The sequence below is a fragment of the Rhipicephalus sanguineus genome, chromosome 4 (assembly GCF_013339695.2).
Source record: "Rhipicephalus sanguineus isolate Rsan-2018 chromosome 4, BIME_Rsan_1.4, whole genome shotgun sequence".
NCBI lineage: Eukaryota > Metazoa > Arthropoda > Arachnida > Ixodida > Ixodidae > Rhipicephalus > Rhipicephalus sanguineus.
This window is the reverse complement of record NC_051179.1, coordinates 15,179,817-15,201,853: the sequence shown is the minus strand read 5'-3', so window position 1 is coordinate 15,201,853 and position 22,037 is coordinate 15,179,817. Positions and strand designations below refer to the sequence as shown.

The window sequence follows — 22,037 nt, the reverse complement described above, 5'->3', positions numbered from 1 at the left end:
ATAAATAGTGTAGTTTGTGTACTTTCTTTTTTTTATCCCGTGGGAAGTGCTAACTAAACACACGTGCACTATAATAAAAGGACACTGAGGCGGGTGCCGTGGCCCAGACGTCAAACAAGCGGAGGTGAACCACTGAGCGTTCGCAGGCCACTCGTCGGGGATCCAGGGTCGGCGAAGCGCCGTCTGCGCCACTCTCCAAAATTGCTGGCAGTGGGCAGAGCGCGCAGCGGTTGTCTATCGCCTCGGCGCCCCCGTTCGCAAACATGGAAGGTTTGCCACGTATGCGACGAAGAAAAAAAAAAAGAACAAAGGCAAGCGTCGAAGCATTGCTCGGGGCACTCGCTTCGCTTTGATTTCTGATTAAGAGCTCGCCACACTTCTCGCGTTACGCAGTGTGCTGCTTCTCGTGACGGTATACGCGAATCGCACCACCGCTGGCATCGAGTCCACAGCGGTGTGGGCACACTTTGGCTTAGCTCGTGCGAGTCGTTACGTAAACATCGGCGACCGATCTTACTTCCGCTCTACTTCCTGGATAATATCGTAAACGTAACACCGAAGTCGGCTTACCTAACCTCGGCGATCGAACGAAGTTCGCGAGATCGATCTGCGAAGAAAATATTACGGAACAGATCGCAAATGCGCTAGCTTTAGCGTCAAGGAAAGCCGTGATAGGTTAGCAGGAAGAGTCCAGTACAAAGGAGTTTAAACTGAAGACGTTGCGAGAGGGCGCTGTCTAATTTAAGTATTTCGCGTAGGGCATTAGTCTACGTGATGACCTTGGTTTAAGGGATAGTACGGGATAGACGAACATGCCCGCAAATAGAGATCCGCAAACGACGTCAAAGGAATAGGAAGGACAAAGACAAGATGGCATTGAAAACGATGTTACTCTACAGCAATGTAACGCACGTCGCAATGTTACTGTATGTCGTTTATGTTTACTATTTTTCACCCTGTAATAATCCGAAAACTGGTTGGGAGTGTTGAACTATATTTTCTTATCTTGTCGTCTCATCTTGGCTTTTGGTTCCTACTTTGCTGCTTTTTGCTGTTCAGTCTTCTTATGTCAAATTTGTTTTGCCTGCGTTCTATATTATTGCTTGCTTTCGCTACTGCTGTTTGCTGCTTCAAGTAATTTTTTACATTCACTACTGAAGGAGGACCCGGTTCAAGTCTCTGACTACGGGATCTCCTTCTGTAACACAAATTTTGCAGCTCATTTCATGCCTAAATAAAACCACTTCTGACTTCTGACCGTAAAATGCAGAAAGTTTAGCTATAAGTTTATACCATTTGTTTTTCCCTTAAGAAACTATATTTAATTCAGGCAGGCAACTCGCATTAGGCCGAATTAAAAATTGAGCTTAGTGTCTCATAAGTCACTGTCTCGTTATAAAGGAGGCGTCCCTAGCCTCCATCCACTCATTTATTTTAATTCAGCCATTTTTCATAAAAACGGATGATACGGTTGTGAGGCACGTCATAGCGGAGGACTCGGGATTGACGGTCACAAGCCGAGCTTCTTTGACGTTCAGCTATATCCGAGTAAACGGGCATTTTACCACTTCGCCTCCATCAAAATGCGGCTTCTGTGGTTGGCAATCGAACCCACGTGCTCGAGCTCAGAACTTGCAAAATTTGGTCGCTAAGCTGCCATGGCGGGGTATCGAAAGAAATACCTCGCTACAGATGCAACAAAAGTTGAAGCTGGGACCCCCTAATTGTACTAAAAAGTAAATTGAAGTACGAAAGTGCAATTGGAAGTAGACAAGTAACATAGTGAAACATGGAGGCAATCATGGGAACTATTAAAGCTCACTTGGAAACACTTTTGCCGACCACTTCGTGCATTTTGTTGTTGCGGTATTCCGATGATCTCAAGGCGCGATGGTGTTTTCTGCTTCGTCACGGACCACTTTCCTCGTGCGTGAAAATGGAGCACATTCATAAGCGTGTCGGTGACAAAAGAAGTGAATGAAAAAGCGGAACTGGTGCCGAGTGGCTACGCTTGGGAGGCCATGCGTCGAGGGCGTCGCACGTGCTGCACAAGGCACATCCCAGGAGCGTCCAACGCGACTCGGAAGCCGAGCGGAGATGAAGAGCAAGCTGGACACGAGCGTGGGATGCTTGAAAAACTAGTATGCGATTATTTATGCAGTGCAGACAAAGACGCCGCTAGTTTGCTCTTCAGACTTCGGAAGACAACTTCCGGGGATTCGTGGCGTAATGGAACGTAACGTTACGTAATAGGAAACCATAAGTCGAAGGCGATAGCGGTTAGGCGTGTGACCTCTTGTCCTTTTGTCGATGTTCAACCTAAGCACTTTCACTCTCTCTCCATTTGAGAGAGAAATAGAGAAAGAATTAAAGTTTATTTGAGAATATAGCGCAAGAGAGGCGCCCTTTGTCCATAATTAATTGAGCTCGGGCCCTCGCCCTGTACCCTCGCCACCAGCCTTAGCTAATCCTCGAGGTTTGAGCTGGCCAAAACTTCATCCCAAAGATCATAGGGGCGGTTAGTAGCCGGGCGTTTTAGTGGTGATTGTCTAGCCAACGTGACACATACAATAAAAATGTCTATATATATTCCTCTATTATTGATGTTGGGTCGGAATATATTCATTGAGTGAGGAAGACTCTGTCGAATGTCCAAGGTTTAGGAACCTTTAGGTAAATAATCAACAGCCGCGTCTAGCATCGCAATGGACCGAGTTCAGGTTACCGAATGTCTTCATAGTTTTTACATTCTCACATTCAATTATTATTTAAACTGGCTAGCAGATCGAGTTACTCCCGACCCAGATTATCAGGTAAACCACGTCTGTTGTGAACGTCCTAGCGAATCACCCAATCATCCAAGCGAGCCGACAACACGAAGAACATTTTTTTTTTTTCAAATTCACTAGCCTCTTTAAATCATCTTAATGGGGAATGCCAAGTTCAGTTGTATTCGTAAATTATACTTCTGAAAACGCGAACGGCCGCCGTTATTTGAGAGTGGGAAAAAACAAGCAAGAAGGAAATATGATGGGCTTTTCTGCCTGAAACTTCCACGCTAGACTCCAGTGACGTCAGAGCATCAGATAGCGTGCACTCGTGTGTTAACTTGCGCATCGCCAAAGGAGGGCTACATTGTATTCCAATGGAAGCGAATTCTGCACTTATCACGTTACCGAGAACATTGCCTGCGTGGAAACGGCTCGCATTTTAGGAAGGCACATTGTAATACGGTACATCGCATTAAAATATTCACGCTCACATTTTGGCGCGAAGGTTGAAGGAACGAAAGGTAGGTTTCAATTATCTTTACTTTTGCACGTAAATGGGTAAAATGGTGCCTTATGCATTCTCCTAAGACGACTGGAAGGCAAAAGCCATCTCCTTCTTTTTCTTCTCAGTCATTGTATTGATCCTCCCCCACGATGCGATATGGTGACGTCACCACGTGACGGTGATTTTATTGCATCACTCGTGAAGACGCCAAAGCCGCGGGACGCCGACGCCGATGGTCAATATTCGCGTTTGATAAGGCATCTAAGCCTATCGCATTTAAAAAAAAGTATAGTTTCTAATAAATATTTTCACAAAAAAGAAAGTTATGTTTATAGTTACTGTAAAGCGTGCATCGCTGCAGAATGGCTAATCTATGCAGAGAAGTCAACTTTAAAGGGGCACGACTTGTTTTGGTAGTCGCGCGTTGGTTAGTGTAAACTAGCGATATAATGGCAATATTTCGCAGTGCACTTAGCAAATCTACCTTAAAATAGGAAAGCCTTCGTCTGCCTCGATATTGTCTGCACCTATAAACATTTATACGGAACTGTTATGGCAAGGACAAGAAACGGTAACGTCGGGTTCCCGCGCGCTTTACCTAGAAATTATTGTCCACTGATAATAAGGACGCGTTAAGTGTTTATTATATCTGCCTAAGAGCACTGCGTGCTCCGACGACAGCGTTGTAAACATCCCGCACGTTTTTATGTCGTGAAAGGGCCTTTGTAAAAGGATTTTAAGTGTAGTGATAGACAAACAAACGGTTCTAGCGTGTTGATTGGCGTCACTTGTAACATATTTATCAACGCTAAACAATCATAGAGAGGTTGTGGACAAGCAAGTTGTCACGAAATTGCAAATGACATGGATAGACAGATATGGTAAAGGCATGGAGGATAACCAGCCTGAGTCCGGCTCGCTACACTGCACTGGGCAAAGAAAGGGTGCCTGAAAGACACGGAGGAGGAGAGGTGCCCGCACACAAAGGCGCACAAAACAAAATTAGCACAGCTTGCACTAAGTCGCGCAAGGCTAGGGTCGCAGCTGAGCTTTTTACCACCCCCTGCTATGCTATATTATACATGGCTATGCTCGCTCTCTTTTTTATTTTTTTTTTTTAAGTCTGTGGCTTTCTATCTCTCTGTGCCTGTAGGCAAACTTCGACCATAACAGTTCTGCTCTAAAGCTCCTATAGCGCGTATGTCCACAGAATTGGGGCAAATAGCACTACTCACTACATTGGTTCACTAAAAATTTACAAGGGGAGACACGGACGGCGAACACCGAGTAGGGGCCGCACGTTGCATCTTGTCTAGTTAACCATCTGTACCGATTGCTTGGGCGCTGATTGAGCGCTTGCCGTATCATGACAATTATCATTTTCTATCTACGACATAAGGCAGCCTTCCACCTTAACAGCTATGCTGTGAAACGTTCATCGTCCAGTCCGCTTCAAATGTTCCCGCACGTTCTTGCGTTTCAAGAAGCGCAGAGAGCATTGCACACCGCATGCGCACGATCTTTTGCATTATATCATTAATTCACTCAATCGCTCACAGAAAGAAAGAAAGTACGTTTATATTTTTCGAACGAAGCTTGTATTGACTGACCCGTGTAGCTGGTGATAGTGGTGTTCCAGAAAACCCTCCTCACCCGCATCTGGCGCGCACCAAAGAAATAATAAATAAAACAAAATAAATATTCTTTCCGGGGCTGGAGTTCGTACCGCCGGTGCGAATGCCTTGAACACTAGGCCACGCGCCCACGCTTGCCCAACAAAGCACTTCAGGCATTTCCCTTATCGGGGAAGGGTTCTTGATTTTTTTAACCACTGCGCGATGCTCTTAAATTTTGCGTGGCAACTTATCACCGTAACGCAAACTGCACTACTGCTCTCAATTCGCCTGAGAGATGCAGAACCCAATAGTTAAAAAAAACAACATCAAGCTTCGCCCAATATAAATATGTATATTATCTTAACACGTTGTCACATTTTACTGTGATAAGTCCATGACCTAAAATAAGAGGGAGCTGAGCTAGTTGGTGAGTATTCAAGCTAAAGAGATGGGGCGTGCAAACACGGACAGAAGAGAGAAATCAAGACACCACAAACGCCGCCCCGTCTCTTTAACATGAACTCCGTGACACACGAATATTTCTATAATATTAACGAGTACTTCTGTATTATCTCGTATTAAAAGGGGGAGCCTGAACTTCTTAAGTTCATTCCCTCATTTCATGATCGTGTTCAAAAGCACCATTTAAGGTTTTGAGTAAGATTGTGCTATGGTAACATTTAAGGTTATGTACTGATATCTTAAATAAGCTTGATTTGATTTGACCGTAGATATGAAACCTAAGTCCTCGACTGGCGTTTTTGTAATGTCTAAAAGAGCTTCTATTTGAACAAAACAGGTAAATTTAACTTTATTCCCTATGACGCAATGCCCTTAGCATAAATGCCTTCAAGGTAATAAATAGAACTGAACTTGAAACAAAGGATCAGAAATCTAAACACATCCAATCAATTAGAACGTGACGGTGTAAACTCGATATTTCGGGCTCTGATATCCGAAATTAACCGAGACGTACAAATAAACTACGATATTTTTTTTCCGCACTACCGCAGATTTCGAAGATCTTTCTCTTTCCACCCTCCGAAGTAAGTCGACGTGCAATGTTTCGATATAGGCGATCTCAAAATAAAGGTAAACGCGACGCAGCGAAATACGTGACTGCCGCTGTCGTCGTCGAGAGCGTTCGGCCGCGCGTGCGAGTATCGCGATCTCCGGTGTTCCCGGACACCGCGCGCGATACCGGCGTCACTCGACGCTGCGCCTCCCTCCGCAGAAATAAAGAATGTCCCCGACCCTCTTTTCTTGTTTTTTTTTTTTTTGTTTCACAGACTTTTTTTTTTCTACGTTAGCGAGAGCTAAATCGCTTTATCCGTTGCTGCCACCTTCTGCTTTTCTCGGCATAATAATAATAATAATAATAATAATAATAATAATAAGAAGAAGAAGAAGAAGAAGAAGAAGAAGAAGAAGAATTCGAAGTTCCAGCCTTCGGCGCGCCCCGGCCGTGGGAATCCGTGTCCCCCCGCCCCCTCCTCTCCCTTTCCCCGAAAGAGACAGTGCGAGGGAGAAAGGGAGAGACGAGGAGTGGGAAAAAAGCGCTGAGGCGTACGGTTTCAACTGGGAATCTGACAACGCACGGAGTTCTGGGCCGATGACGTCCAGAAGAAGATAGAAGCGCAGAAAATTATCTTACGACTTTCTTAGTCGATAGATTTTTCTCCTCCGTAAGCCTCTCGTGTCTGCTTTTTGTAAAGCTCCATCAGGAGCAGATGAAATTACCTAGTACGAGAAGTAAAAGAAACGGCAGGAAGAGGAAGATGGAGGCTTGCGATAAAAAAAATCCGTAAACAGCTAGGTGTGGGTGCTCGAGCCGACGTTTCGGCAAGTGGACTTGTCTTCTCCAAGGCTGGTGTTGATTTCCTTAGCGCTTGAGTGTATACGCTTCGTACCCTCTCATCCCATCTAAATAAAGGAGGCTGAGAGGACAGCTGTGGAATTGGGGAGAGGCCGCCGCGACGGCGCCCTTCTCCCCCCTCCACCCCCACTAGTACGAGAAGGCAGCGCGAAGTTCTTTTTTTAATTATGCGTTGTTCAGCAGATTTTAGCACTTTTATGTAGCACCGCCTACTCCTTTGAACAGATCATAGAGTTCGTGAAGATCCCAGCAATGACAAAAAAAAATTACATCGAAGAGCACCTAGGGAGAGTTGGTGTAAGTTCATTCGCGTAGTGACACCAAAAACAACACAAAATACAATCCAGCCGCATAACACTACAGTTCACCTAAAATGCAGTCACAAGAACACCGTATATACTGAAAATAATACACAAAGTCCAGTCACAAAGACACAGAATAACTTTGCACATGAAGGAAAGAGGATTACATTTAAGGGCTCGTTTTTCGTTCTTTAGACATAATGCGTCGCACTTATGAGAAATAACAGACAATAATGCCACGGAAAGTATAGGGGATGTTACTCGTAGTATTTAGGATATAAATGTGCAGAATGTAAAGTGGACGAAAAGATAACTTGCCGCCGGCAGGGACCGAACCTGCGACCTTCGAATAACGCGTCCGATGGTGTACCACTGAGCTACGGCGGCGGTCATCCTCCCGTCCGCTTTATGGGGTATATATGTGCATTTAAACATAGGAGTGTGAGTCCGCGCCGATCGCAGCCATGACGGCGAGTGTGGAACACTCTTTTTCCGCATGTAGGGGTCACGTAGCACGTGATCTTTTTGCGAGCTGGCAGCTGACCAATAATCCCTCGCATACTACCTGAAGGCATTAAGTCTGCCAGGACGAGACCCTCGCTATGAATGAAGGAAAGAAGATTACTTTTAGGCTCTCGCTTTTCGTTTTTAGACATAATATTAATGAGAAATAACAGACAATAATGTCACGGTAAGTATAGGGCATGTTACTTGTAGTATTTAGGATATAAATGTGAAGAAAGTAAAGTGGACGAAAAGATAACTTGCCGCCGGCAGGGCGGCTAGTCATCTTCCACACTCGCCGCCATGGCTGCCATCGGCGCTGACTAACACTCCTATCTTTAAATGCACATGTATATCCCATAAAGTGGACGGGAGGATGACCACCGCCGTAGCTCAGTGGTAGAGCATCGGACGCGTTATTCGAAGGTCGCAGGTTCGGTCCCTGCCGGCGGCAAGTTATCTTTTCGTCCACTTTACTTTCTTCACATTTATATCCTAAATACTACAAGTAACATCCACAATGCTGTAGAAAACAGCGCTAAAAGACGGGACGAAGAAAGGACACAAACCACGGCGCTAACTAACAACCAAATGTGTTTTATTCTTCCAGTCTGCATGTATATACTCCGCCACAATCTCAGGTAAACAGAAAAGCAAGGAAACAAAAAAAAAAGATGATTAGCCTGCGCAGCAGAGGCCAAAAAATCCTCAATCGGACAGAAAGGTCAACTCCTTCGGAAGGAGGGAGATCGAGGGGAGGCTGACACATGCCTCTCTGCCGTTATAGATGTGGTATACGCTTCAGAAATGACATGCGCCCGTTCATCATGGTACTTTGAAAGGAATATCGAATCTTCAAAAGATGGCTGGCAACTACATTTTATTACAGTGAAGAGACAGTTGCCTATCTCTGGCTTGTTTACGGACGTTGTTCGCATGCTCGCGCATGCGGTCATTAGCACACCGCCCCGGTGGACCAACATAGTAACGCCTGCAAGAAAGAGGTATCATATACACCAACACTATCACAACATTCAACATACTTCTGGCGATGCTTCTTGCTACATCTTTTCGTCTCGATCTCTCGATTTTCTTGGTGACACAGGCTACCGAGCTTATTTCTGGCAGAAAACAACAATCTAACACCTGCCCTGCTGACCACTTTCTTAAGATTATGTGCCACCTTGTGCACATAAGGAATGACCACTACTGTTTTCTGCGGGTGTGTCACTGATTGAACAGCTGATGAGCACTTGCTTTTAAAACCAGATACGAGGCTTTCTGCGATGCTGGTCAAAAGCGTTCTTGGGAAACCTGCAAGCTTCAGGCGTGCTACTTGAGAACAAAAACTTGCTTCGACTTGGTTGTCACGGGACCTCTCAAGCGCCGCCTTCATGCAAGCACTTGGAATACCGCGCTTGAGAATTTTTGAATGCGCAGAACAAAAAGGGTGAGGGCTCTTTTGAGACCTAGGCGCATAACCCCAACATACATGGCTGTTTGAGAACGAAAGTTCCAAGAGAGAGATAATATTCTTTAATGAATTGCCCGAAGAGGTTAGCCTGGTTTGTCGCCTGTCCAAGAAGCGTAGCCTATTGTCTGAAGGATGCTCAGTGGTCAATTCAAATGGACTTAACTCCGTGAGGAACACGTCAAAAATTTTCGCAGCAGGCTGCACGTCACGAGAGTCAGTGCTATAAAAAATTAAAAAATTGAACCATCTCCCGCTAAAGGGGACCATGAGGCGATGCGAAGCCGGAGCACTTGCACGATCGCGTTCCGTTGGCGTTCGTTGGGCATGCTACCTACCTCGCGTCGTGGAACGCGAAGAGGGACGCTACGCGCGTCGTATCTTCCATCTAGCCTGGCCGTTAATTCTCACAGGGCGAGCGGGGAACGCGGTCGACAGGCGGGCGAGAGGGGGGCAGCGTAGGAGAGGATAGAGAAGGGGAGGGGACGCGCATGCGCTCGAGCTCATCGCGGCGTTGCGCAGGAGAGAATTTCGGCATGTCTAGCCCGCGTTTCAGAGGAAGAGTGGAAAGGGGGAGGGGAGAGGGGTATGAGAGAGGGAAAGTGGAAAGGGAAGGGGAGATGGAAAGTGGTGAGGGAAAGTGGAGAGGGGAATGGGAGAGGGAAAGTGGAGAGGGTGAGTGGAAAGGAGGTGTGTGGAGAGGGTATGCGCATGCGCCCACCACCGGATTGAGCTCGGCCTTAAGATACTTCGCATCTAAAAGTCGTCCACGTATCGCATCACCTTTACCGTGCTACTCTGTCTGAGCTTGCTCTCGAGGTTTCGGTCATAGCTGGCTAGTAAATGTCACTGAGAACAGGGGGCGATGCATGAGCCCATGCAGACTCCTTTCCTTTGAGTAAAACGCTTATCGTTTAAACTGATGAAGGTGGATTGCATATAAAACTTTAAAAACTCTAAAAACTTGTCGACAGTGATTCCACATGCGTTCTGGAACTTAACAACACCGTACCACCGTAGTGTTAGAAAACTAACAACACCGTAACAAAACTAACAACCCGGGCCGTCTGCATAGCATGCAGGTGTTTTACCACAGAACCACTTCGCTGCATGAAACTGCTTCGGAAAAAAAAAACTGGGAGGAGTCTCCTTGAGGTACATTGCGTGGCAGAAGCGTAAAACCGCGCCAAGCGTCAAAACATACGAACTGCTCAACGAGCCGATGTTTTAAAGGCCCACTCATCACAAAGCGCCCAGACATATTTAATCGTCATCCTCAGCTAGAGCATGAACAAAGTGAGCAGCTGCCTAGGTTCACGTGTCGACTTACGGACGCGTACCAAAACGGCAGAGGGCAGCACAGGGAAATGAAAGAGGCGGATTGAGAAGGTGATGCGCATGGGGCCCGATTACGCTATCGCGTTCTACTCTTGAAGGCGAAGCTCAAACGACCTCCAAGTTCTTTTTCTTTATTTCACCGTCCATTCATTCATTCATTCATTTGTGCGCTGCGTATTCGTCTGACTGAATAAAGGCAGCAGTTTCACGCGAAATATTATTAGAGCATGCATGGCTACACACGGACGGCATTTCGTAAGTTACGGCGGCACGCACATGTTTCAAACTGCGTCCTCAGATGTATAACGATATATCTGTTCGACCGAGTATATAATGTAATAATAATATCTGTGGTTTAACGTCCCAAAACCATGATATGATTATGAGAGACGCCGTAGTGGAGGGCTCCGGAAATTTCGACCACCTGGGGTTCTTTAACGTGCACCTAAATCTAAGTACACGGGCCTCAAACATTTTCGCCTCCATCGAAAATGCAGCCTCCACGGCCGGGATTCGATCCTGCGACCTTCGGGTCAGCAGTCGAGCGCCACAACCACTAGACCGCCGTGGCGGGCCGACCGAGTATATATTTGCGCAACAGCGATGACCAATGGGCTGGCAACCGAGGCTTATCAAAATAAGCGTAGTAAAGTCGTGTAACTACGTCAATATGGAACCAGCGCACAAAACTACACATCCTGCGCATAAAAGAATCAAATATAGACTACCGATCCTACGAGTTACGAAAAAATCTGTATCAGTTCATTGCTTTTTCTGTGCGTGTACTTCGCTCCTCGATCACTCGTTCATTCTGAAGGAAAAAAAAGAACTGCGCCATGTAAGGGATTGAGCAAAGCAAATACATGAACATCGGTTTCCTTGCTCTGGAAAAAGTAATGGAGTAAATGTTTCAGCTCCTTCGTAATTAGGCGCATAGCAAGGAGATACACGAGCAGCCACACACAGTGTGTGCATGTCAGACGTATGCAGTCATACAGTCCTGTCTGTCGAGTGTCTCCGTGACGCAGGTCTAGTTAAGCATAACTAGAAAGCCTAACAAGACCTTTCTGGCAGTTCCTTCGACGCGCCGCTAGTTCATCCGGGCACTTAGCTCTGCCACATCGTTTCCTCAGACAGCATCCGCGTAGATGGTGCTACCTCTGAAGCACATGCGCTATGCTTCCCTTGCTTACGGAGGCAAGTTGCTGATTCGAAGAAAGTCGTATAGAGTCGCTGCCCGTGGTTTCCGTAAATGAAGAGACTGTCGTCCCGGCGGAATATGTAAAATTATGAGGCAGTACTCAGATTCCTAACGCCTTTCGCCAATCTTTCATAATACCATTCAGAATCGGGTACTCTCTAAAGGTCCAAGGCTGCGGAAAGAAAACAGCACGAAAGACGGAACACCGGTAGGAAGACACAAATTATACAGCGCTTCCTTTTTCCGATGTTCCGTCTTTCGTGCTGCTTCTTTCCGCTATTTCGTACCAACACGTCCAAGCAACCACTATAGCTAAGGATGGGTCCAATAGTCTACCGCTCTAGTACACTGCATTACCATCCAGCGACCGAGTCGGTTGCGCATGAGGTTTCTCTCTCTCTCTTTCTCTCTCTCTCTCTCTTTGCAGTACACGCCGTACTCTCGTGCCGCTCCTGTAAGGTACAGCGTACTGCAAAAGACTCTTCTAAGATCTCGGCAGCTCAATGCGCGCGGGTATTAAAGGTCGTTGTCCGAAAGACGACGTTCCGCCGACGAATGCTTGGAATTTTTGTCTCAAGCATTCAAGACAATCGTGCTTGCAAATACCGGGGCTGTTCCCGGTTCGCTGAGGAAGAGGATACGTTATGGGTAAAACAGGCTCACTAAACAAGAAACAGAACAAGTCTGAATACCTTTAACGCTTCTAGATCCCGCCCTACTGAAAAAACCGATATGGTTTCATACAGGATCCGTATGGTTTTATACAGGACTTACAGGACTAAATATAGGAACTGTATAGGACCGTGTCGGGGTATATAGGATCCAAACAGGATCCAAATGGGACCTAAAGAGGACCCATATGGCGGTATATAGGACGCAAGTAGGACCTACAGAGGACCCATATGGCGGTATATAGGACGCAAGTAGGACCTACAGAGGACCCATATGGCGGTATATAGGACGCAAGTAGGACCTAAAGAGGACCCATATGGCGGTATATAGGACGCAAGTAGGACCTACAGAGGACCCATATGGCGGTATATAGGACGCAAGTAGGACCTACAGAGGACCCATATGGCGGTATATAGGACGCAAGTAGGACCTACAGAGGACCCATATGGCGGTATATAGGACGCAAGTAGGACCTAAAGAGGACCCATATGGCGGTATATAGGACGCAAGTAGGACCTACAGAGGACCCATATGGCGGTATATAGGACGCAAGTAGGACCTACAGAGGACCCATATGGCGGTATATAGGACGCAAGTAGGACCTACAGAGGACCCATATGGCGGTATATAGGACGCAAGTAGGACCTACAGAGGACCCATATGGCGGTATATAGGACGCAAGTAGGACCTACAGAGGACCCATATGGCGGTATATAGGACGCAAGTAGGACCTACAGAGGACCCATATGGCGGTATATAGGACGCAAGTAGGACCTACAGAGGACCCATATGGCGGTATATAGGACGCAAGTAGGACCTACAGAGGACCCATATGGCGGTATATAGGACGCAAGTAGGACCTACAGAGGACCCATATGGCGGTATATAGGACGCAAGTAGGACCTACAGAGGACCCATATGGCGGTATATAGGACGCAAGTAGGACCTACAGAGGACCCATATGGCGGTATATAGGACGCAAGTAGGACCTACAGAGGACCCATATGGCGGTATATAGGACGCAAGTAGGACCTACAGAGGACCCATATGGCGGTATATAGGACGCAAGTAGGACCTACAGAGGACCCATATGGCGGTATATAGGACGCAAGTAGGACCTACAGAGGACCCATATGGCGGTATATAGGACGCAAGTAGACCTAAAGAGGACCCATATGGCGGTATATAGGACGCAAGTAGGACCTACAGAGGACCCATATGGCGGTATATAGGACGCAAGTAGGACCTACAGAGGACCCATATGGCGGTATATAGGACGCAAGTAGGACCTAAAGAGGACCCATATGGCGGTATATAGGACGCAAGTAGGACCTACAGAGGACCCATATGGCGGTATATAGGACGCAAGTAGGACCTACAGAGGACCCATATGGCGGTATATAGGACGCAAGTAGGACCTACAGAGGACCCATATGGCGGTATATAGGACGCAAGTAGGACCTACAGAGGACCCATATGGCGGTATATAGGACGCAAGTAGGACCTAAAGAGGACCCATATGGCGGTATATAGGACGCAAGTAGGACCTAAAGAGGACCCATATGGCGGTATATAGGACGCAAGTAGGACCTACAGAGGACCCATATGGCGGTATATAGGACGCAAGTAGGACCTACAGAGGACCCATATGGCGGTATATAGGACGCAAGTAGGACCTACAGAGGACCCGTATGGCGGTATATAGGACTCAAATAGGACCTCCAGAGGACCCATATGGCGGTTATAGGATACAAATAGGGCCTCCCAGGACCTATATGGCGGCATATAGGATCGACACAGGAGTTGTTTTCTTTCATCCGCTCTCATTCAAACCTCTCACAATCTCTTCCTGATCAATAGTTCGCCTTTTTATCTTTATAAGTGGCAGGACAGCACTTAATTCTTAATGTTATCTTTCAAATTCCCTTTCATCTCAATCTAGCTCTCGAACCAGCTGGCTTTCTTTTTATCTTGACAAGTGGCAGTGCAGCACATAATCATCCGCTTTCATCTACACCTCTTACAACATCTTTTTGCACGCGCACGTCCCAACCAAACATCTTGACACCCAGACACCAAAGTTTTGCAGTTCTGAAGTGTTCTTAACCCTTTGACACGCTATGTACACAATTGTGTACACCACCTGTTTTTGCTAACTGTGTCAAGTAGGGGCTAAGAAGGAGTATTTCATGCAAGTGAGTATTTCATGCTTCATTAATTTCGCTTAATGTAATGACATTCATTTTTACCATACATGTGAACTTATGAGTGCTTAAAATTCCTTGACATTCCTGCTCATTATTCCGCAGATGCCTTCAACAAGTATGTGGCCGAGAAGCCCAACGAAGTGCCGGGAGCTGAACGTTTGAAAAAGATGAACAGTTTTATTGCGGAGATGCTTAAAGATTTAAGTAAATAATCAGTTACCAAATATTCTTGCCTGATCGTTTTTCTTCAAGTATATATGTAAGTGCAACAGTGAATTCTTACATTCTTATAATTAGTCTGCTGCGAGATATCATTACAGCTTGAATTGCTGTATATATTTGCTTTTATTACACGCTTCATAAACTGGCATGTCTTTATCAATATGTTCCTTTGCTGCACGTCATTTGTGACCCAAATCGCTGATACGGCCCATATTACCCGTATCACCTGTAACACCCATATAATCAACCTACCTGTATCACCTATACGACCTATATCACCTATACAACCTATACCACCTATAAACCTGTATCACCTATAAACCTGTATCACCTATAAAGCCGTATCCCCTATACGACCTGTATCCAATAACATCATATGTATGGGTCCTGTATATATAGGAATTTTCAGTAGGGCGTTGTCAAAAATTCGTTGTATATGAAAGCAGAGCGATCTCCATAAACTGTTATGGAAGAGAAAGTGACGGGGCACGAAAGACAGAAATAGATTTAAGACATCACATATTTTTGTAGCCGGTGAACTATGCAGCTCACGTTTCCCTAACCAGCAGCTCAATTACTGTTACCGTTGCGAGTCATCATTCAATATGGTCCAAATTTAAAGAAATGACTGTCGAGGAGCTCTACAAATAACCTCTCACTCGCTAGCCTGAGAATTAAGGCTGCAGACCCTAGATTCCGGCAGTATCGCAGCCGCACAGGTGAAAAAGTTAGCCGCGTGGCTAAATATAAAAAAAAAGATTTACATTCATTAACTCACAGTTTAACCATGATAACAATTAAACGTTCACCATAACATAAAAATTAAGTTGGTTACTAAAACAAGTTCACGAGACAGGTCTGTGTTATGTTTCGTGGGCAAAGCAAATATTGATATTACTTTATAAGTGTTTTATTTCTTCAAGAATAATATCATTCGCGCAGAAATACCTCTACAGCAGTGAAAAATGCCTTACTACAACTACCAAGCGTGTTGTTTCTTGTATGTCTGTCGAGACAATTTATCAGCTTTTCTGGGTTTCGAAGACCAGCTGACGTTTGGATAGATTGGAAAATTTCTGAAAAATGATGTGCTTTAGTTGTTTCGCGTTTGAGGACAAGACAATAACGGTGTCATAGGTTTCGGAAAATGAGAGTTGGTTAAAGGAGAAGTGACATCCACTTTACACATCTCGCGTTTTTTGCGTCCACGTGCAGTTATCGACCGCCTAGTAACGATTCACCGCTGATAATGCAACGGGGGGGATCAATAAATATTTGTAATATTGATTAATATGATCAGTAACGATTACGCTTCAAGCCCGCCACTTTGCAGCGCTGGTAGCGCTGCCGCGCGGTCACCCCCCGCGGTCACGCCCCGAAAGGGCCCCACCTGATTGCGTGGCCACACAAAACGGTGACGCGAGTTTCAGCTGACATTTCGCCGCTAGGCGCGCACGTGTAGTCACGTCTTCGTCACCACCATCGTCGTTGCCGCAGTCATCAGCGTCTACAAGTGATGAAGAAATTACCGGGGTATTGGAAATCGCTGCGATTCGCGACGTCGCGAATCATTTTTCGCTTCGATCCTTTGCAAAGCAGCGATTCTCAAATCGACGCCGGTTCGAGCAGCGACGAGGAGGCACCTGGGGACCAACGCTTGGGCCATGCTGGCTGGCAAGAACACAGAACAGGAAAAAACGTGGACAGGACACGCGGTTCTGACAGCCACAAAAATAAGCAGTCTGGTGGCTAACAACAACAAACGATTTATTCAACGCAAATGGTTGGTCGTCCTAGAGGTGAAATACGTCCGCACTGCTCAGAATTCCATTCGCATCTGCCGATTCCTTCATTACGCCGGGCTCGCCTTCTTTCGCCACCCACCCACACACACACGCTGTCGACGCGCTGCGTGACTCGTCCCCAGCCTGGCGTCCTTACTGGCGCGTCTCGACCATCTCAAGAACAGCACATTCTCTGGGTGTAAGGCCAACGTTCTATGCTTTGCGGAGACGCATGGAGAGACGTAAATTGCTTGCGCAGTCCTACCTGCAAGCTTGTATAAACGACTTTTGGTTTTATATATATATATATATATATATATATATATATATATATATATATATATATATATATATATATATATATATATATATATATATATATATATATATATATATATATATATATATATATATATACCAGCCGATACGGTTAGGAAGGAATAAGTATTTGTTATGTTTCCCACTGCAGTACTTTCGAAGTTTTCCACTTTAAATATATATATGGACCTTTGCAATGTGTATGCCTAGGAAAGTTGTTTTGCAAATCACTATGACTATGAGAGTTATTAAATTCACCTGAAACGGTGAATTTTTAATGCCCTCGAAAGCGTACACTATTTAAGATAGCGGTGCTTCGGCGCGGCGTCAGGTATACGCTTTCGGAGCCGCGCGCACTCTCGTGAGAAAAACCGATCAGTCGGATTTGATCGATGAAGTTTCGCCGTTGGAAAAACGCGGTGAAGCGTAGTCCGTACTGTGCGCATCGCATTTTTCCTCCGTCAGAAGCAAGGCGTATCAAATAACCTTTCTCGAATTGCGAGAAATCTGGCTGGACGTTTACGCAGTTGAGCGACGGAACCGGCGTGCGCCTGGCGAGCTACAAGTGCTTTTCGAGATGACGTGAGCTACGCACGGCGCGTCCCGTTTCGAAATAATGATGAACTCTCGCTGCTTACGACGCTTAATTTTTTTTAATGCGTCTGAAAACACAGCGAATTGATGAGCAGCTTAGAATATAGGCGCATGGCCTGTGTGCACATCAACTTCGGACTGCGAAACCGCAACAGTCGGCCGCGTAGAAAAGAAATTGGCATTTTACTTACGGTAATCAAATACTTGTGATGCAAAAGCAAGTATCATATCTCTAAGAAAAGCAAAAAATGGATGGAGGCGGCACCCGTTCGTCCCTCGTAGTCGTAGTAGTAGTCGTAGTGCGTAACCAGTCTTACGCTTTGACCTCCAAGGTGGTGCCGGTGGGAGATTTTTCCTGTGCGTTGTTGAACAATAAAAAATTCGCAGCGTGCGCGTTAACTAAAAGCCGAATTCTTCTGTCTCTCATTCCCCATTAGCAGCCATTGGCATGTTCCAGTAGGAAACGTTAGTAGAAGTAGAAGTGTAAGTGTTAGCTAAAAGCCGACTTCTGCCTCTCATTCCCATTAGCAGCCATTGTTTACCTCCAAGGTAGTGCCTCGTGAGATTTCTCCTGTGCGTGATTAAACAATAAAGATTTTGTTCAAAACGCCGTTGATTGATGAAATAAACCAACGAAAGACGTCAGATGTTTTGTAAAAGCAAAACGAAAGAACGCCAGATGTTTCTAAAGCAAAACGAAAAGACGCCAGCTGCTTAACGAAAGACGCCAGATGTTTTCTAAAGCAATGGTTTTCTAAACAATGAAAATTCACAGCGTACATGTAAAATTAAAGTCAGCTGCAAGTCGTCATAACTCTCATCGAACCTTTAGTATAAACGCGCCCGATCTCACGTCGGTGATGATGTACTGGGCAGAATTCACGGAAGATTCACGGTTTACCGATGAACCTCCGCAGCTTCGCCCACTCATCATCATTCACTCCGTGGATATGCTGTGATTTTTTTTAACTAGCATTGTCTCATATAAGTGTCGGCGGCCCTGCACCTCCAATTCCATTAACTACACTATAGATTACGCGTTTAAAGTGCCACGCTCAAATTGGTTTTGCTTTCTTTGATACAAAGTCATTTACCTTGAGTCTTGAACAAGTCCCCTTGTGCTAGTTAGCGCACCATCCATGTGCCTTAATTCGTGCTACGCTCAGTATTTCGATGTGACTGTACGCGAGGAGCTAGTTCGGCGACCGAAGTGCTCATCGTTTGCAGGCGAACCGGGCTCGGCAGGCTCGCCTGGCCTAGACGGACGTGACGGACTTCCTGGCGAGCCTGGCCTGGACGGCGTTCCGGGCCGCGACGGCGTCGACGGGCTACCCGGACGTGACGGGCACCACGGGACGCCGGGGATACCCGGAAGACCGGGTATAAATGGCACCGACGGTAAGTGTGAACTTACTCTCTTTTAGACCAGGCTGTCCCTCTCTAGTAATTCACAACAGGAAACAATCTTACAGCATATGCTGCTCAATACAGTGGTTCATTATTGGAAACAATTAACACGTAGCAACAGCAAAAGCAGGAGTGGAGCCAGAAGCACTCTCTCTTGAACACTTAGCAGGGCAGCGCGAAAACACGCGGATCACGAAGAGTGCTACACAGGACGGGCGCAAACTTCCAACTTTATTTTGGGAACACCAAATCAAGTCTATATGAATACACATCGGCTCATCATGTGCAAACATTACATCCATATTGTGAGGCCGATATCAGTGACACACCCCCAGTGAAAAGCTATTGTTTCGTACCAACAGGATTACGAAATGGCCATGCGCAAGCAAAAGCGGTACTGCTCCTTTGAGATGAAGGGAGAGGAAGGGGGGATGGGGGGAGTGTGTGGCACCCCCTGCGTTCTGAATCTGAATCAAGGTGCGCCGAAGCAGAATGTGGTCAGGATAAACGGCACGTCGTCTGAAACGCACAAAGTTAGGCCGCTTATTCTTTGCTTGCGACGTGTGGTGATTATCGGTTGCTTTCTTAAACTATAGACAGGCGCAAAAAATTCTTTCGCCCGTCTGCGAGAAGAAGCGCCGCAGAGGCTGCCCTAGGTTTTATGCTACACAGTGAAATAAAAGGTGTATATTGCCTTGCGTACAGCGCGAAAGAAAAAGATGATCACCAAATATAACAGGCCAACGTATAAATCGATCCACTGGTTCAAGTGAGATGACTTGCCGCTTTCCACGAGATGCTGCCGCGACGCGCCTTCATTCACCTTTCGTCACTTCCTCGTTACGGGAATTTCCGGTCTGACGTAACAGAGCGGGAGCGTATTCTACGCGCCAGGCTCGCTCAGTTTCGATACCGCCATTAAAATTCCATGACGAATATATCAAATTACGTACTATTGCTATTTGTAAAAAATTGGTACGCCATAAATGGTGACGCCCTACAACTTCCCCATACGAACATTAAGAACTTAATTAACACTGTCGTGACCGTGCCTATTCCCATCGATAGTATGTTATCGATGACTTCAAGTTCCAATTTTGGCCTCATCCCTGAGCGCTTTGGGAGGTCTAACGCCATTTATAGGGTAAAAGAGGCAGCATTTCATCAGTTTTGCTTTTGAGTTTCTTTTCTCCACCGCGGGGGTATTTTTAAAGCTCCTTCGCAGTCGGGTAGGTGAGCGCTTGTGGTTGTGCGCTTGTGCTCCACGAAAACTGCTAATTTCGACGGATTCCGATGAACCTGAGGGTCAATATCTGGATTATGGTAGGAGCACAGACACGGAAGATGACTTCGATTCGTCAGAGTTCAGTATACGGACGGCGATATTGCGTCAAACCGCCTCGGAACATCAGCAGCTATCCGCCGGTAAGTTTCGTCTTCTCCTCGGGCCGTTTTATCGCAGCCGCGCGTTGATGCAAACGTATCCGGTGCGTACTCAAGGTCACAACTCATATCTGCAAGGTGGCAACTTCGTTCGGGCGGAAACATTTGGCGCCGGCTGCAGAAAGAGCGGAGTTCTCTCCGTGAAGACGGCGCGGAGTGGACCTTGACCTAGCGCTCCGGAGTGCCGCGCGACGGCTTCTTCGTGTTTTTTTTTTTTTTTTTCACCGCAGAAGTCGTCAGAGAGTTATGCAACCACACATGCGTGGATGAATATTTTCGAAATGCCAACGCACAGTGAGCCAACCGTCGTTTCACCGCGCCGAGAAACTGCTTCACGCGGTGGCATGATAGACACTAGTGCTTATATTTTTGTATGTATGTAAATAACTTTCGGACTTACAGAGCTTGTACTTGCAGTATTATTTTACAAGGTATTTGTGTCCAAACGCATATGTCGATTTTTTTTGTTTATCCTCTGCAGAGGATAAACATTTTTTAAAAAATCGAAATACGCGTTTTATATGTTCTTATCAAATTTTTCTCTTTTTTTGCATTTTCTTGTTTTGGTAATTTTTCGATAATATTTAAAATAAACGTGTTGTTTGAAGTTAATACTGTTGGAAAGCCCAATTCCTCCTTTATCATTTGATATCTTACACTTTAGAATCAATTAGTTTCTGTGGAAGGGAAAAAAAAAAAGACATTTCCTGTACTACTCAAAGTTGGTCGCTTGGGCTTCCCAGCAAGCCCGCGAGGCGGCGAAGAGTCAAGACCTCGACGTTCCCACATGGGAGGCCTGGGATTTCAGCCGACTAAACTGTTGGTTTCAATAAAAGTTTATTCCTCCTCCTGGACTACCCAAAAACAACCGATTTTTCCGCGGTCACGAAAGTGTTAACGAGTTTTTGTTAATTATTTCTTTCATTGCCATTTTAGTTGCGTCAAAGTATTTCTGCCTCAACATAAAGTTCATGTGCGAAGACGACGAGCCTTGCTCTCGCACCATTTTTATGAAAACATCTATACTGACTAAAAAAAAAAAAAACCTGCATACGTAATACTGGGATTGAGCACCGCTGCGTTCTTTAGCGTAATAAAGGCTTTCCGCTCACAGTTTCATCATACAATCATGCGACAGCTTAAAATAAAACTACATAAGCCGCATCGCCCTGCAACAAACGCAGGCAACATTATGCAGCATATTCTGGGAACAAGAGGACGGTTTATTCTTGACATTTACTTTAGCTTTTCAGTGGCCTTTTTTGCGTGTTTCCACGAAACAGTGGCTATACCACTCGGGCACACAAGCCGGCGTATACAAGATGACTTAGAATAGAAAAAGGGAAAAAAAACTTTATTTTAGCCAGAGCTCGGTTTTTCTTTTTTTAAAGACCACTGCGTAAAGCAACGCGCTCGGGGCATGAGAGATAAGGAACACGGAAGTAGCGGCGCTCGAGAGGAAGTCAGCTTGGTTGCGCCCCAAACTCTTACCTCACGGATCTTTTCTCGCACAAAAACAGTTTTTTTTTAGTTCTTCTCGAAGCGGCGCCACCAATCCATAAAGCAAATGCCATATACTGCCGCTTGCTCTTGGAAAATCGAATTAAGCCAGCGCTCATGAATATGAATAGGCTGTCCCTAGCCACGCAGATCTCCGCGATAAACTTAAGATTGCCCACTCAATCAGCGACGGTAACGCTAAGCTCGGGCGCCGCAGCCGAGGAAACCGGAAAGCGTGGAAAGACTAATTGCAAACTGCGTTATTTCTTTCTTGCCCCTGATTTCATTAGTGTTCGCGTTTTAGTT

The 22,037-nt window shown here is 45.9% G+C and overlaps 1 protein-coding gene across 1 annotated transcript in view; it reads left to right on the top strand.

Annotated features, from left to right (window-relative positions):
• LOC119389458 (uncharacterized) overlaps positions 1–22,037 on the top strand; it is a 133,219-nt gene that overhangs the window by 80,588 nt on the left and 30,594 nt on the right. The window contains exon 4 of the mRNA XM_037656732.2: positions 18,609–18,779. Within this exon, the coding sequence (XP_037512660.1) occupies positions 18,609–18,779 (171 nt within the window). The remainder of the gene's footprint in view (positions 1–18,608; positions 18,780–22,037) is intronic.